The sequence below is a fragment of the Pseudopodoces humilis genome, chromosome 1 (assembly GCF_049639895.1).
Source record: "Pseudopodoces humilis isolate 2021_Gansu_Grassland_sample_001 chromosome 1, ASM4963989v1, whole genome shotgun sequence".
Lineage (NCBI taxonomy): Eukaryota > Metazoa > Chordata > Aves > Passeriformes > Paridae > Pseudopodoces > Pseudopodoces humilis.
Window position 1 is genome coordinate 50,824,539 of NC_142200.1, and position 18,500 is coordinate 50,843,038.

General features: G+C 38.7%; 1 protein-coding gene across 6 annotated transcripts in view; it reads right to left on the reverse strand.

Moving 5' to 3' along the window:
- Window positions 1–18,500, reverse strand: part of PPP4R1 (protein phosphatase 4 regulatory subunit 1) — a 64,437-nt gene that overhangs the window by 38,581 nt on the left and 7,356 nt on the right. For 3 of the 6 annotated variants that reach the window (XM_088055587.1, XM_088055579.1, XM_088055582.1), the window contains 2 exons: window positions 11,255–11,390; window positions 4,062–4,168 (listed from right to left, as the gene is read on the reverse strand). In XM_088055587.1, coding sequence (XP_087911713.1) covers window positions 4,062–4,168; window positions 11,255–11,390 — 243 coding nt within the window. Of the gene's footprint in view, window positions 1–4,061; window positions 4,169–11,254; window positions 11,391–18,500 lie in introns of those variants that run through there. The other 3 variants (XM_088055589.1, XM_088055591.1, XM_088055594.1) reach the window with 2 other exon arrangements.

Genomic DNA, 18,500 nt, shown 5'->3' on the forward strand with positions numbered 1-18,500 from the left:
AAGTTAAAACACACGGGCACTTTTACAATGTTTTTTATTCCAAATTCAGGAACTTTTATGTTTTATGCTTAAATTGGGGAAAAAAAATACTGTAAATGGAAAGAAGAAAGACAAAAAATTAATAAGTCTAATAGTTACTACCTTAAACATACACACACAAAAACCAAAACCCCTGCAACAAAACCAAAAAGCCAAGACAAAAAAAATTAAACAAAACCCATTGTGTTACAGTTTGAATAATAGTCAAGCTCATATATTAAGAAGATACAAAGCAGATCTAGTTCCCTAATGAATTTTCACATGGTTTAGAACACAAGGATATTCTAATAACCTGTCTTACCGAAACCAGCCAAGTCCAATACTGCAACTGCTCGAGGCACAAGACTCACAGTTTGCAGAAATTTAATTTGTGGGGCAGCTGCAGAATCCAGCGCTACTAGTTTGGCAGATCTGAGACAACTTAACAGTGCAGGAAAAGCCTGAACTGCTGCTTTTACTGATGCTGAGAAAATACCAGCCCTGACTAAAAACCTACCCCACCCTTGTTAAAGGCAACAAATTGATTTGAGCTCAACTCTTGGCTTCCACTACTCTTCTGCCTAAATAAACTTCAATTTGACACACTTAGTTGGTCACCAATGAAAAGCCTAAGGCTACAAGTTGCTGCAAGAGGCCACTTTCCCTTGGACACATCTGTCCTATTTTCTAAACTGAAGTGGAGCTTCAGAAATCTCTGATGCTCAAAACTATTCACAGGGCCACAAAAACAGGCAACTGTATATGCAGATTTCAGCAGCAGAGCTTTGCTAGGAAAGCACTCTATAAACAGTAGCATGCTACTGTTCTCAATTAAAGACATATTTTATTGTAAGTGAATAGTGACTTTCTTTCCCTTTTAAAGAATCATTGGAGAGGTACTCAGTATCATTATGTAATGCTTACAGCAGGCTACTTTTCCTGGCTAAACAAGGACATTCCCCCAGAAAAATAAAACCATGCATTTTAAATTAAGACAGTTATAACAGAAATCAGCAGAATACATTTTTGGAAAGCATTATCTTCTGCAGTTCCAGAAGAAGGGAGGAAAACTAGAAGACATCAAACAGAAGAAACATTTTCTTCTTATTCAAGATTTACTATAAATTTTTCCCCATAGCACTCCAACAATAACAAAACAATGACCAGATCTTTTCTGATGTTTTGCTGATAGACTTTCTTCCTTCTGGTGTGTCAAATATATCAGCTATGCTGAAATCAGGGCCTTAATTCTTTCAAGAGCATCTTTAAGCCACAATTTTGTCACAGCTCTGTCCACACCATTTTTCCCTTCATCCACTCCCCCACCACTTCTTAAGCACTCCTTTTCTTTCACATTTGTTTTTCATTTTTCTCTTGCTTTTGCCATTTATTCAAAACACTCAGCAGTCCCAATATATAGATTGGGACTTGATTGATTATAGAGACAGACACACTGGATCTACAGAGCCCTCCTACTCATAGCAAACAAGGTGGTGCTCTTTAGGGAAAGCTCACTATACTGGACGTCAAGAGCAGACTTCTGGCATCTTCAGGGATCTGCTTGGTGGAGTACCATGGGATAAAGCCCTGCAGGGAACAGTTGCCCAAGAAAGTTAGTTAATATTCAAGGATCACATCCTCCAAGTGCAGGAGGAATGCATCCCAACAAAGAAGTAGTCAAGCAAAAACACTGGGAGGCCTGTATGGATGCACAAGGAGCTCCTGGACAAACTCAAGCGAAAAAAGGAAGCCTACAGAGGGTGCAAGCAGGGACTGGTAAACTAGGAGGAATACAGAAAAATTCTCTGAGTTGCCAGGAACTGGGTTAGGAAAGCTAAAGCCCCCAAAAAATTAAGACTGGTCAGGGATGTCAAAGGCAACAAGAAAAGGTTCTGTAGGTACACCAGTGATAAAAGGAAGACTAGGGAAAATATAACTTCTCTCTAGGAGATTCAAAAGTGGGAGACCTGGTTATCCTGAACATGGAGAAGGCTGAGGTACTCAATGATGTTTCTCCCTCAGTCTCCAGCTGCAAATTCTCCACCCGAGACCCAGAAGGTGAAGATCGGGAGAATGATGAACTGCCCACTGAAGAAGATCAGGGTCAAGATCATCTAAAGTACCTGAAAGTCCACAGGATCTGATGCAGTGCATCTGCAGGTCCTGAGGGAACTGGCAGAAAATGGCTAAGCCACCATCCATCACATTTAAGAATTGTGGCAGTCCAGTGAAGTTCCCACCAAACTTAAAAGGGAGAACAAATCCCTCATTTTCAAAAAGAGAAAAAAAGAAGACACAGGGAACTGAAGGCCAGTCTCACCTTGATGCCTTAGCAAGATCATGGTGCAGATCCTCCTGGAAACTAAGAAGGCACATGGAAACTAAGAAGGTGATGTGTAAGAGCTAAAACAACTTCACTAAGGTCAATTTCTTGGCTTTCTACAATGGGGTTAAAGTGTTGGTGGATAAGGCAAGGGCAACTGACATCATGTACCTGGACTTATGCAAAACATCTGACTCTATCTTGTTACATCCTTGTTTTCAAATCAGAGACACATGGATTTGACTGATGGCAACTCAGTGGATAAGCAGCTGGCTGGATAATGCACTCAAAAACAGTTGTGGTCAACAGCTTGATATCCAAGGGGAGACTAGTGACAACTGGAGCTCCTTGGGGGTCAATATTGGGACCAGCACTGTTCAACATCTTGTTTGGTGACATGGACAGCACCCTCAGCACTACACCAAGCTTTGTGGTGGGATTGACATGCTGGAGGGAAGGGACGGCATCCACAGGGACATGTGCCTGAGAAGTAGGCACATGTGAACCTCACGAAGTTCAACAAGGCCTAAAACAAGGTCCTGCACATGGGTTTGGACAGACCTTGGTACCAATACAGGGTTAGTAGAGAATGGATTGAGACAAACCCTGAGGAGAAAGATTCGGAGGTGCTGGTTGATGAGAAGCTCAACATGACCCAGCAATGTGCACCTGCAGCACAGAAAGACGAACACATCCTGAACTACATCAAAAGCAGCATGGCCAGCAGGGTGAGGGAGAGGATTCTGCTTCTCTGCTCTGGTGAGACCCCACATGGAGTGCTGCATCCAGCTCTGGGGACCCCAAGAAAAGAAGCACATAGACCTGGAGCAGCAAGTCCAGAGGAGGGTCATGAAACTGATCAGAGAGATAGAGAATCTCTCCTACAAGAGAAGGCTGATAGAGCTGGGGCTGCTCAGCCTGGAGAAGGCTCTGGGAAGACCTTACTGCAGCCCTCCAGTACCAAAGGACACCTGAAAGAGAGCTGGAGAGGGACTTTTTACAAGGCCATGTAGTGACTTGGTAAGGGGTAATGGCTTCAAACTGAAAGAAGGCAGGTTTAGATTAGATTCAAAGCAGAAATTCTTCAGTGTGAGAATGGTGAGGCACTGGAGCAGGTTACCCAGAAATTATGGATGCCCCATCACTGGAAGTGCTCAAGATCAGGCTGGATGGGGCTTTGAACAGTCTGGTTTTGTAGAAGGTCCCTGTTCATGGCAGGTCCCTTCCAACCTAAACCATTCTCTGATTTCATATTTATCAATTCTTGCTGCTTCTCTTACCTACCTTCATACCTGGTTGCCCAAAAAGGTCTAAAGGAACAACTTCAGCATTTAAATTCTATCAAAACTTATGGGAGTTTTGCACAGATGGTTTCCAAGTTTATTTTGAAGACAAGAAACTAATCTTGATCTACAACTCTAAAATAATCATCTAGATCTCTTGAGTAGCAAAAGTACATAATAAAAGTTACTAAAAAATGTACTGGTGGAAAGCTGCAGTTCTACATTTTGAAGAGGTGTAAATCTGTTGATGAAAATAGTAAGGAAAAAAGTCATCTTTGGGGGTTGATTAAGAAAAATTAAATTTTACACTATTTTATTGAATTTGCAGAAGCCTAGTTTGAATACTGGAGAAAGAACATACTGCTCCTGTGCTAAACACAAGTTCAGCACCTCTGACTTTCCCACATCAACCCAGTAAAATGTTTAGTGCTACCTACCTGAATCATCAGCTAATCTGCTGATTCTCTCCAACACAGCAATACAATCTCTCTCATCATCACTGACTTCCTTCAAAGTGTCCAGCAAACTTCGAGCCACCATTTGCCTAGTTTACAAGAGAGATTAAAAATCAGCATTATTTGTGTCTGGAAATATAGATAAATCAAAAAGTTGTGCAATCATACAAGTTTCTTACATCAAATAGAATTTTATATGTATTCACTTTAAAGTCAGTATATTTAGTTAGCCCTGCTTTGGGAATTCTTATTTCTGATACCTGGCATAATCTTAAAGAACCGTATGCTTTAAATGTAACATTAAAAGTATCCCTTTCATTTACAAGGATAAGAAAAACCAGCCACCAAGACCAGAAACAGTAATCATCTGCTAAGTGGGCAAACAGGAGCTGAATGTTAGGAAGTCAGAATTGGCCTTCCATCCTCATCTATGGAGTCCCTGACTTGTTCCATACAAAATAACACTAGTATCGTTGAAATGTTTTTAAACAGAATTCTGAATTTATTTCACAAAAGCATGAAGACTCAAGTTGAAGATTTTCATACCAATGGTGACATTTAAAAGTCAGACTTCATGTGAATGCTGTAAGTATATACTGTGAGTGGTGGGTACATATTGTATGTGAAAATAACACTACTCAACCCATGTGTACCTGAGACGTACATTAAGCAAAGTAGAAAAACATTAAGAAAATATTAAATAAGTCATAATCAACCCAATTACTACTTCAAATGCAAAAGAAAATATTCTATGGATTAATTTATGACTGAAGAGACATAGTCAGATTTGGTATTTTGTCCGCCGAGGTTCTGTTGCAGCCTATGCTACAAAGTCATACCCATCAGGTACCTAGACAGCCCTAAATGCAGCTGGCAATCAACCCTTCTCCTCAAAACCAGCTTGCAATGGCATAAATCTTTCCTCACCCTATTGGATAACATGGATTACACGTCAGTTCAGAGAGCTATCAGAATTATCCCTGGATAATAGAAAGGGAATGGGCCAAGGAACAGCATCCAAGACACTGGTAGATCTGGTAATGCCCTGAAGCAAATCAACAAAATGCTGAAGGTGTCAGGTGCCAGGTATTTCCAAAACTGAAGGACAGAAACACTCCTAGGATGTAGCCTAGGTAGAAGCACTGTTGTAGACTAGAGCAGAGGCATACCTAAACTTTATGAAGTTCACTACAAGCAGTGAACATGAGCAGTGGTAAGCAACTGGTAAGAAAACAGATGGTTACATTCCTAGTGCACAAGGGAAGCTCAACAACTTCACAGTTCCATGCAATTGGAGAACAGCAGGAGGTTTCCATGAATTCCCAAAGCTAAGCACACATTTTCTCCCACTGAAAATCAGTAATTCAAACATTTCACATTGGCCACTTGCAGAACTATTTTAAACTAAATTGTTTTGACATACAGATGTATAAAATCTAAAAAAAACAAATTGAAGAAACCATTTGTTTGCCTTTTTCAAATTTCCTCTCCCTAACTCTTTCAACTCGACAGAAGTACATCTCTGTACTTCTTGAGAACTCAGCCATCAAAACCCTAACAGAGGGTAACAGACTGCATGACACACTAACCTAGAAGCAGAGTTGACTTGGTCTTTTAAAGGGCTGGACACCTCTGAAAAGAGAAGAGGAACAGATAAAGCAATTTCATAAACCAGCCTGTGTGGACATGTGTCTCTTAGATATTAAATGTAGTCTTGGAAAGTCAACTAACCCACTGAGTCTCAGCAAGTAAGGAACCACAGTAAACAGAACTATAACCCATCCAACAAACAGCTCAAAATCCCTTCTGACTCCAGGGTACTATGGAATTGCTCTCTACTATGCTTTTGAGAAGACTCTAATCTCCTCATAGAGTGGGACCGGAGTGGCTGAATCTCAGCGTCTTCACTAGTTCCTGTGGGTTGGACATGTGGCTATGCAGAAGGCCATAAACCTGCTCAAGAGGAGGAGAACACAGAAATCCTGACCTGAAGTAGACTTGACCTATCTATTAAACCCATTAAACTTATTCCATGCACTAAATGTAGGATGACCCCCACCTTCATCCAGATGGTATTTCCCTCTTTGGCTTGTAAAGGAACTAATGGATCTACTCTTACAATAAACAGATTCTGGTAAAAAGCAAAACAATGAAGGGTACCTGGGTAAGCTAAATTCACTTCAGCAAACCTAACTGGGTAGGTAGCCAGTAATCACAGAGTAAACACAAAACTCAGTTTGATCATCCATCCATCCATCCATCCATCCGATGATGGCCACTCATGTTCTCCAAACATTACAGGCTGTGCTCTAGTTCTGCCAAGGTGTGCTTGATCTGTGACTGCCACCTAAGCAGCAGTACATCTATTTATCCATTAAACAGTTCACACACTAAAGAAAGGCCAGAGGTCAAAGGCTACAATGTAGCATGCAGTACAAGCACTTCCAATATTATGTGCAGAAGTGGAGGCTATTTAGCAAAATTCAGAATTTCATGAGCCTGTCAAACATTAGGAAAAACTGGTAAGATATCTTGTAGGTACACTTAACTGCAATTGGCAGCAGGACAAAATGGGAATAGATTACAAACACCCTGCCTTTATGCCACACGCAGGTGACAGGTATTTTGAAGACTGTACACACAGACATAATACATGATGTCAGAATATACTCTGAGAAGAACCATAAGTAATTTTGCTTTGCTTAGTCAAACTCCTTTGAACCTCATTTGCCCTTTAATAATTTTTTACTTTAGAATTTAAATTACTTCATCTGCATAAGGAGTGCATATAGCTAATAAGCATATGTTAAAAAAACTGAAACAAAACCAGAGAAAAATAAAAGGAAAAAGATACTTTTTTTTCTTTTCCCATTTTTTCAGAACTTGTAAATCAAATTTCACAGAACCACAGAATATGCTGAGTTGGAAGGGATCCATAAGGATCATTCAGTCCAACTCCAAGTTCTGGACAAGACATCCCAAAGAGTCACAGCACATGCCCGAGAGCACTAATAACATTTTGTGTTTAAATTAATACTGGCAACAGTAAATGAGCCTGCCAGTGTTTTCCCCAAACAAGCTCAGAGAATACTCAGAACAAACTCCCAATTTTAAAATCAACATCTTTGTACCCTTAAGAAGAAAGGCTAAACATGAAGAGGTACATTCAAGCACTGTTGAACTAATTACAACTTTTCTATAGTGCTTTGGGAAAGTTCTGTCCTTTGTTAGTTCAGCTTAAATCATTTTAACACACATTTAAAAGGTAAAATTTCTCAAGCTATATTGTTATATTTAAGTAATTTGTTTGGTATACAGAGACCTGCAAATTAATGTTAAAAAAAAATGTTTTGAGGTTTGTTTCATTTCTTTTACAACATTTTAATTTTTGACATACAGTAGGATCAGAAACACTGAGACAGTAACAGAGTAAAGCTAGAGATCAGAAGAAATAACCTAATTTATACTAAAATGATGAGAAATGTCCCTGTCAGAACAAAGCCAGTATAGTTTCACCTGCATGTCTTCAACACGAATTTAGCATTTCCTTACTGTCAGTACACAAATACCCAAGAAAGAAACTACACTGGGCTAGGCTGCAGGGACAGAAGGGAAGAGAAAAACAACTGCAGCTGTGTACAATCAAATTGTCAATTAAATTTAATCTGATCATACCTAAATAAAAATAAGGCAAGCCAGTCTCGACATCCGACAAAACTGTCTTAGAGAGGTTTTTCATATACATTACAGCAGCGATCTTGTAATTACAGCATTCCTCTGTTTTAGTGAGGTTATTTCATGCATTCAAGTCCCAAATTTGAAATACACAGTTAAATGAAGTTCCTGTGAAAGCATTACTTATAAGCTGTGAGTACACACATATGCTTAATCCCTCTTTGAGATCAAACATATCCTCACTTAATGCTGTTCTATGACTATTTTAAATTTGACCGTTGCCAAAAAACTTTTTTCAAAGTATTTCAGGTATTCTCCCAAGGGAAAAGCAGACATACTTCAAAGAAGTCTGGCAAGAGGACAGCTTCATATTATCTACATTCATATGCAGATCTAGTCTTGATAACCAAGACTGACCATACTTGTGAATTAGCCTCCTGCCAAGATGTGCTTTGGTCTGAAGAGAAAAAGCAGCAATAATTTCTCATAGGCTTATGAAAATGAAGGCTCAGCGTTCAGGAACTGCCTCACTATTCAAATAGATTTATTGGTGAGTGCTCTACACTTCTGAGCCTTCTTAATGAGGAATGGGAGCAAGTTCATGGCAATAAAGATTAGAAGAATCCACAAGGGATTTTAACACAAATAAAGAAAAGAGACAAAAACTATGCTCCAAACTGCACCAGCAACTAGCAACTGGTTTTTAAAGCAAGTAGTAAAAGGGAATCATCGTCCTTGTTCATATGCACACACACCAGTGCTACCAGACACAAGATGACCCTGTGTTTTAAGGTGATGGCTTTGGCCTTCTGCTCCACATCTATCCTTGCTGCAATGTGATGTTGGATTATTAAGGCATATGCTAGAGATGCTTCTCAGATCTGGTCTGGAGGCTGCCCCTTCAATAATCACATCACAGCCAGACTCCCACACTTGCCTTATTTTATAGACACAAGAGGGGTCATTCATTGTAATATTTGTAAGGTTCCCCTCCATTCTCATAGACTAAGGCAATATCTGTGATGCTTATGAGCAACACCTAAACCAGTAAAAATGTAAACCATAACATACCAAAAGCTGTCACAAAGCAACTCTTTCTGCCACTTGGGAAGCCATTAGAGGATTCCCTACCCCTTTCTATCTTTTTCAGTTAATCCTATCAAAAATCTTACATATTTAAACAAAGAAGACATTCCTATTTCCAAGCCCCATCTCCTGAAATTTTTTAGGACACAGACACTGATCCAGTCCCATCTCAGCAAGTGGCTGAGAAACCATGAGTGCTCAAGGAATCCACTTAAATCTAGGAGACTAGACTTCTGCAGCAGTTGTTAAAAATCTCTTCACTTTAATCATTCAGTACAATCACAGACTGCAAATATGCTGCACAGGTAGATGATTAACGATATAGAAAAGGATAATAAAACCAAATGCAAAGAGAAATAATACCTAAAATGAAATGTAAAGATTAAAAACTGCCATATTAAAGGCAAATTCATCCAATTAAAGGGGGAAAAAATCCATCTTACCCTAATTTACCCAGATTCAGTGATTATGTTTCAAGAGTTTGGAATGTGTAATATGAAGCTTCCAGAGAAATGCAGGTTCCAGGTCACAGAAACAACCGAAACATTATTAACTCAATTATAGTATTTTAAAACTTTTAAACTACTCATTAGTAACTGGATGTGCTGATACCATACTAAGACATAGGAATAAACAAATGTAATTTAATTTATCATTTTCCTATTAAATGCTCCAGTTCCTCTGCTTAGCAAAAATCCCTCCTATTATTCTCAGACTGACTAATGCTGAATCATCATAAAATGACTGCAGTTGTCACTATCATTTATTGTGATCTAAGTGCTACTCACAGTTATACCACTAATAATTATCATTTGCTACTTCCTGTGTTTTCTTATGCTGCATAACACAATAGGCCTACAAAGGGAGCTAGGATTAAAAAAACATGTTTGTACCAGCAAAAAGAATCCAAACAAGCAAACACAGGAAAAAAAAATCAGGAAAAACTACAGCTACTCTGATCACCTTGCCCTGCAGGAAAGCACAGGATGCATAAATCTGGATAGAGCAATTAAAGAGATTCCAAGTTTATGCATGCCCCATATCCAATGCAATCCATACTGAGAAATCAGACAGATTTTGCTTAGGTGGGCAACTAAAATATTAGGACCAGCATTCTTGGTTAAAATTCAACATACACAACTTGAGTTTCTGAGTTTGTTCTCCCTACTATCTTTTATCACATAATTATCATCTGGAGCCCTGAAGGCTCCTCTTCCCTCCCTCACCATGAAAAGTCAAAACTTACAAAAATTCCCTTCTGGTAGTATAAGTGACAATTTCATCTTAAATTGTAAAATACAGCAAACTTTGGATTTGAGGAAAAAACAAAATTTGAAAATGAGGCGTACATTCAGAACTCATCTGTGCATACAGGTTTATGCAGGTTATAACAAAGAGAAACCATTCTGCAATTTTTAGCTTCGATTCAATGGTATGTTCACACACGTAGTGTGGAATTTTAAGTACAGTTCACGTGACTAAAGCTAAGAACAGAGCTAAATACTTTCCAAACCCAGGCCCTGAACAACAAAACAGAGGCTATCCTATTGGGTGACTGATCATAGACTTTGGTTCTACGTATTACTGTATCAAGAATTCAACATTAAAGCAAACACACTTCATTAAAAGTTTACTTGAAGCCCAAACTAAACCATGTTCAAATAAAATACCAGAAAATCTCATTTTATACATTTCTGTTGTCCTCTTACTGTTTACAGGTCCAATTAAAATAAACCACGGGTTTGAATTTCTCCATTCAAGTGCAGAGCATCTGAGTGCAAGGGGGTGGGGTAGGATGTGTGTCTGTCTGAAGTATGCTACAATACCTGTGCTTTTAAATGAAGCAACCATTTCAGAGGCATTACAGAAATAAAAAAGGGGAAAATGCAGAACAAAGTATTAAATGGGCAAGTTCACTTACAATAACTAGAAGCAGCAATACTGAAATTATAAACTACAGAGGAGATTGATTCTGAAATAGTTCTTGGGTTTCTCTTGGCAAACTCTTTGCTGTTCATTATGCTCTCCTGACCTTTCATAAAGTATTTTCTGAAGCTCACTGTCACACAGAGTTATGTATGGAGTTACTATCACCTTATAGTCCTGTGCCAACAGGAATGTTAGCATCTACAAAAAAACCTAAACGATGTGCTCCAATTAATGGAGAAGTTCAAGTCCTTTACTACAAGTTGCTTAAAAGGTGAACTAACATTTTTCTGTTATCATTAATATTTTGCTCTCTCTAAGCAGGAGGCACATGAGCAAACAGAAGGAAGGGTGGAAACTGAAGAGATTCCTAGAGGTGCTGGGTTTTTTGAAATTATTTGTATTCCATGCAAATTAACTGCAGTCAGATTTGAATCACATGAACAGTCTGCATACCATTAGTCAGACAGGACATTTAAAAAGCGTACCTGTTAAATATGTTCTCACTTGCAGCGTACTTGTCCAATCTTCCCAAAGGCGTCAACATTTCATCTTGTGAGACAAAGTCCAGGGCTGAAGGTATAATAATCACATCAGACTCTGAGCTGTAGTCATCCACACCAACTATCAGAGACATCAGAAATATTCCTTATAATCACAGTAGTTTGACACTAAAATGATTGATGTCTGTTGTTGGTCTGAAATACAGAAGTCTAGGCAAGGTCCCATTGACAGCATATTAAATAACTGCATCACATTGTTCCCACCAGCTTCCCCAGCCCCTCATAAAGTCTTCTCTATACAAATGTGACTGATGATGTATAAATGGATTTTGAGTCATTTTATCTAAGTTCCCAAGTAAGATTCATCACTAATCTTCCTGAGTATTTTTATACCTTATATTTTTCTCAAGCAAATGACCTCTATCTAATTGTAAAGTCAGCTTTTTGAAAACACATACTCAAATCATAGATGCAGGTAGCCCAGAGTTTATACAACATGATCTGACAGACCAAAAATACTTTGTTCTAAACCAGAAAAATCTAAATAAAGCATGTCAAAATCAGAGTGTGTTGCTAGATCTGACTACCAAATAAAATGGGCACAATTCACCTACTGCATAATTATAAACCAGCAAATCATCAGGGAATTCTTATACAGACCCCTTTATCAACACAAAAACAAAGACATGGAAAGAAGTCCAATCCTGCTCTAAAGAGCTGCTTAAGAATTAGGATTTGAATTACCCCCGTTTTAGTTTCCATATGCCCTCAAAACTGCTCTAAAACTCAGTCCTGTAGCAAACACACACTTCTGGCTGCAAATGAGATCCCCTGTTGGAAAGGTCATCTCCATTAGTCCTGAAAACACAACACTGCAGTACACTACCCCTATTCTTCAGTCTAGCCAAATCCTCTGAAATGCCTTTTCAAAACTTGCAAATAGAGATCAGAAGACGGATCTACAAGTCCAACAACGATTTTTTAAATGAACTCTACAAAAGGAAAAGATTATTGTCCTCTTACTCTCCATACAATTATGCTGTGCTATATAAACTGCTTACCAAATAGTGTGTCATTATACTCAACATTCAGAATACATAAACAGATACCATTGCCTGAATATCTTCCTTACTGTACTGCAAATGTCAAAAGACAAACACTGAGCTCTCAGAGTGATATTTTTAGATATAAACTAAGTTAATGGCACCCTTTTAACAACAAAGTAATGATCCCATTTTCTATATAGAGAATCCATGGACATCAATTGATCCCATTCTTGCACAAGGGACCAGATTTTGCAGTCGTTGACAGAACATGAAATTCTTGCCAGAAATCAAATGAAAAAGTGATGGGGAAAGAGCAAGTGTGTAAGAACAATTTAAGACATGGGAGAAAGGAAGAAAGTGTACTAGGAGCCAAAGGAAATGGAAGAGCAATCTGAGAAGAGGAATTAGTAGTGTTAGATATGTCTAAGGTAGAGAATAGAATAATAAACTGCAGGGGCAGGAAGGGAAGGCTGAAAAGAATGATCAGCTGCAAAAAGCTATTGCAACACAAAGGGAAAGTGTTTAGCAACTCCAGGTTTACATAACTGTTTGAACTTGTGTTTGGTTTGGGTTTGTGGGTTTCTTTGGGTTTAACTTTTGTTGTTTAGTTTGGGCTCTTTGCAAGAATCAGTTTTATTTTCACAGGAAGTGGGAGGCAAGTAAAAATGAACTCATAATGCAAGCTAGGACTTTATGCCAGGTTAAGTTAACAAGGAACAGGCTACATCCTTTCACAGGCTTGTAGGCCTTTAATTCAACCCATCAATCCAACTGAGACCAGGGATTTTTCTGTGTTTTTAGTTCTGTTCTCACTTAGACTATTTCAGTTGAAGGTATCTTCAGCTATCATCCAGTCCAACTGCCCAACCACCTCAGGGCTGAACAGAAGTTAAATCGCTTCCCATTCTCAGGAATCTACAAAACATGATGAAATCACCCCTCAGCCTCCTTCTCTCCAACTAAACAGTGAAATTAGTTCTATGTCAGGGTTCTATTTTTCTATTTCAGTGTCTGTTGATCATACTGTAAATTTTAAAACATAAATTGAAGAAATGATGTCAAAATACCAACATATAAGTAACTACACTGCTGACAATTATTTAGCTATCAAACTCAAGAATACAAAAAAATAAAATGCTGATCATTACATGCACCACCAATTTTACTCACTCCATTTCTCTCTTCTCAACCTCAGCTTTGTTCTATGTTCCTCCTTGTACCCCCTACACTTACTTTTCTACAATTTTTGCCTCATGAAACCAGTTAAGTCAACCCAACTGCTAAATCCACTCATATCAGATGTAAATACCAATGATAAAAATATGAGCATCTGCTCACAATTTATCTGTTTGATGCCTCCTACTAGTTCAAACATTGAGTTGTGTGGACTTGGCTCTGCTGAGTTTATGCATTGTAAAATTAGGCTTAGCACTGCATTGAGCTTGATGTGTCTCTGCTACCAAGCAACAATTACTATTTAACTAATTCCAGCATCTCAGCTCGTAGTCACGGAAGAGATCATTCAAATGACAGCATCTTGATTAACACAACTATAATACAGGGAAGAAAAGGGTGGCAAAAATAAACCAGTCAGCACATGAACAGTTTATAGTTCTAGTAAAGTGCTGTTACAGTTACGTTACATATTCATTTTCACTTCCATGACACCCATCCAAGTCAAAATAGACAGTCCATTCTAACAAAGAACTCCCATTCCAACAAAGCCCCTCAAGTGGATGTTTGTCTTCCACTTGCCACAAACACAAATCACCAACATCTAACCACCTCTCATCTAAAATGCATAAAGGACATACTTTGCATTATTCAATAAACCAAGTCACTCTGCTATTCCCTCCACATTATACCAAAAAGGCTGTTAACTGAGTACTGCCTCTTCAGCCCTACTCTGCTTTCTACCCAACTTTGAGCACTGATTAAGTACCACAGGACATCTGTAAATTTTACAAATGCAAAACACACTCTTAAACAACACAAGTGTACTGGTTTTGGCTGGGATGGAGTTAAAGTTCTTCAGAGTAGCTTATACAGGAATACTTTGCACATTTCCAACCTATTCACTGGGAGAGCGCCATGAGGAACAGAAAAGGTCCTGTTAGTGCTTAAGCCCTGTCTTCAACAGTAATTAACATATCAGTGATTTACTAACACTAGTTTTAGCACAAACCCAAAACATTGTCCCATACATGGTATTACGGAGAAATTTAACTCTATGCCAGTCAAAACCAGTACAAATTTTGGCTAATTCAAATGAAGAACACACAAATTTCTTCCTGCTTCAGAACACAGAACAGGCAATAGGACCATATATTACTTATCTACTGCAGAAAAACTATGGGTCAATTTTCTTATTTTTCTCCACTTTTTCAAATCCACAGAAAGCATATAAACTACAAGACACCACTGAAAACTAATGCAAGTGTAGAGCCTTAACTACCTTCTAATCTGGTCTTACATATTCACACCAGCATGCAGAAGTAGAGCTAGACAAAACAGGCGTCTCCATAAGAACACACTATCCCGGGAGTTTAAAGTCACTAGTGGTGTCAGGAGGACAAACAGCAATTGCACAGTGATGTCAAAAGCAATCACAGCACTTCTATTTCTGTATATTCAAGTACCAAAGTAGAACAAAATTAATACATTCATCATTTATCCAGACAAAGTTTGCAAGTTTCTCTTCAAAACTCTACACAATGACTGCCAAACACAAGGAAGCATCACATAAGACAACACATAACAACACTGCCTTTTGCTTCCATGTCTGACTGTCATTAACCTGATGTACTACAGAAGCCAAGTGATTTCTCCTCTGTGTACCTTCATTTTCCTGTCAAAACATTTGTTTGAGTGTTTTTGAGAAGTTGTTCAAGCTTGTCTATCTATCTTGCATCTGGTCCATACTGTACTGTGTGAAAATATATATTAACATTCCCTGCTTCAAGCTCTCCTGTTTCCCTGAAGCTCTCCTCTGTTTTATGGCAAGGATACAACAATAACTTGACACAGTTATTAACTAACATGAACTATACAGCAGTCCTGCCGAGGCAGACTATGTGCAGAGGTGCTTAGTCAACCACTGCCAAGCTTGGCTGAGCATACAACAACAAAACAGAGGTCCATTTAAAACTCAGTTCCCTACAAAACCACAGCCTCTAGGCCAATTTTCAAGGCAGTTGGTTTTTCTACTACATATCTCATCCTCATAGAATCCTTCACAAAGGTCTCTCATACGGAATCTTTTACAGAGAGGCACACAAAATCACATTTGAAAAAAAATAACTATTTTTTCTTATTTAATAATGCAGGAACAATTCTTTGCCATAGACTGCTCAGTAACAAGGCCTATATGTATTCTTTTTGTTCTCCTGTATTTGCTATGAGCGCCAGAGCAGAATCATTCTTCTTTGTTTTGGCATAGAAACTCGGTGACAAGAAGTGTATTTAAAAAAAATAAGCAATTCAATTCTGAAAGCTGAACAACAAACAGCTTTAAGGATTTGAGACTTCCAGCTAATCCTAACAGTTCTCTCATTTTATCTTCTGCATCCCCAGAGTCCTCAAGACCTATTGCAAAATCTATATGGCAGATACATCTACTAAAATGGACTAATTTTCATTCAATTTTAGCATAAGCTACTTATTACACTCTACATCAATTGTTAGCATATGGATATTCAAGATAATACAGCACTTATATGCAGAACCAAGTCCTGTTCTGCTGTTCAGGCAAGTAATTTTTCTGCTTAACTGTAAAGCAAGAATTGTAATCTTATGGGTCCAGACATTTGATATCATGACCACAAAATAACAGTAGCAGGTTTTGTTCTAAATTACTGCCCTCCATGCTACAAAAGAATACATTCACCTTAGATTCAGACTTCTGCAGAGCAGAAGTAGAATCCTCTTCAATATTCAATAAGTATAGCCCTTCAATATTGCAAACACATTCATTTCGATATATAACTATTTCTAATTCATTAGCCCTTCAAACCGTGGAGCACCATCAGACTTGAGCTTCTTACGAATGTGAAGTTATCACACCTGTATACACAGACTTTGTTGTCTGAATTCCAAGTTTGGTGGGACTGGGATTGAGGGTGGGGCAGAAGGAGTAGAAAAGCAGGAGCAAGGAAGAAGATAAGAAAGGTGGAAATGCAAAGCAGCTCTGATGCAATTACCATACTAGCCCCCATGTAGCACTTTGACAGCAGACCTTGCTAACAGCTCGAAGCGGACAAAGAAAATCCTTTAAAATAAAGCTTCAGTAAAGGTTTTGGGGGCAAGGGACAGGGAGTATGTATCAGATGAAATACACAGGAATCAAAAAATCAGCAGCTGTTTACACACAGAACTGATGCAAGCATGGCACAGCAAATTTCAAAGACCCAGTAGTCTAAATGTAACAGGCTATGAGAATATTTTCATTTAGTAAAGGCCTTCATAAAAAGACAGCTATCAAGCTGCCACAGGAGTTGCATTTCTCATTAAGCATCAGAGGAAACAAGGGGCAATACAAAATTCCTTAAGCAAGGAGAAGAGGTGCAGCTACACATGTTTGCTTCTTTCAGGCATATGCAAGCAGCATTGAAAATCCTGATCTGCTCTGGAAAAAAAAGGACTAGTTCTATCTCATATTGCTCACTAGTCATTTATTAGCACAACAGCTGAATGTACCTTCTACAGGTTAATAGTTTGACCTGCCACAAACGCTGCTCCAAAGGAAACTGAAACAAAGAGAAGGATATCCAAGCTACCAGTTAAAACAATCAACAGTTTATATTCAGTCTGCCTATTTCCTGTAGGGAGCATGTCACGCCCATCACCAAGGCACTCAAGTTCCCTGCTATTTAAGTCCCTGTCTTCTACCCCTACCAAACAACTGCATGTACTTAAGAATTGTGGAATGAAGTTGGAGTGAAGCAAAAAACAGCTTCTGCAAGTAGAAGTTCCTCTAAGGCACTTTTTTCTCCTCTACAAGGTCATTACCGCCAAAGAAAGGTATCCCTTTTCTCTCTGCACAGTATTGCTGTTCATGGGATTTTTAACTGACTGCATGACTGACTGAGAATTTTGTAGCACTGGGGGGAAAATCCTATCTCCATCTTCAGCCAACATGTTCTCTCTGGTCCTACAATAGGACACGTGCATTCAATGTGCTTGGGGCCATGCTCAAATTCTGCCACACAACTGGGTATTTAGTACACACAAAAACACCAAACATTGGACTAACTAGAAGGAAGAGAGATGTGAAGCAAGCAGCTGAAGCTCAAACACTCTAAGGACTTGTGCAAGCTTTTCAGCGCTTGATGTGACACCATGAGTTACGATACATCAGCTATGAAGTGTTGTTCCACTGTGCAGTACTTCGACAGCATCATCACAGTAATTTAAAATATACTTACTTAGGCTAAACACTGCAGAGAAGGCAAGCTCTAAAACTACAGTACATCCATAAGCTATGAAACATGGCTTTGCAATGTAATTCCCTTTCAACTTCCTAACTGCACTTTTCCTCTTCTCTGCCTAAATCCCAGAAAATGCTCTTGACATGCTGCTTGACAGCTTTCAAAACTCATGTTGGGATAAACCTCTGTGTTTTCTGGGTATACAGAGAAATTCTTGCTGCAACTCTCCACACACTTCCTGTCTGTGCTCAGTATAAAGTATAAAACTGGTCTGTGGGAGAAAGTTGAGCAGTACAGAATGCTGTGGATTCACTCCTGGAAAAAGTAGGAACGGTCATGGGTGTTCATTTCAATGTAATTTAATGTTTACATTACTTGCACAAGCAAGCATCCCTACAGACTAATCAAGCTGTTCCTCCTGTAGCCTAGAGAGGAAGGAAAAGGTAGTCTCTCCTCCATTCAAGTATTTGGGAACTGTTCAGGCATTTGGCAACACCACAAGAAAAATTCCCTAAGTAGATCTGTTTATCAGAAAAAAATGCTTCAACAGTCTGCAAAATCACTCACATACCATGTCCATTTTATACATTAACCTATTTAGCTTTTCCAGACTCTGTACAGAGCATAATGCCTCTTTATGGTACTAATTGTCTCTCTATTTTACCTTAAAAACAGTATGAAAAACCCACCAAACCAGTGGTCTCAACTGTCAGTGCCATTGTTCCACTGCTGCAAACAAACACCCTTTGACAATTTTTC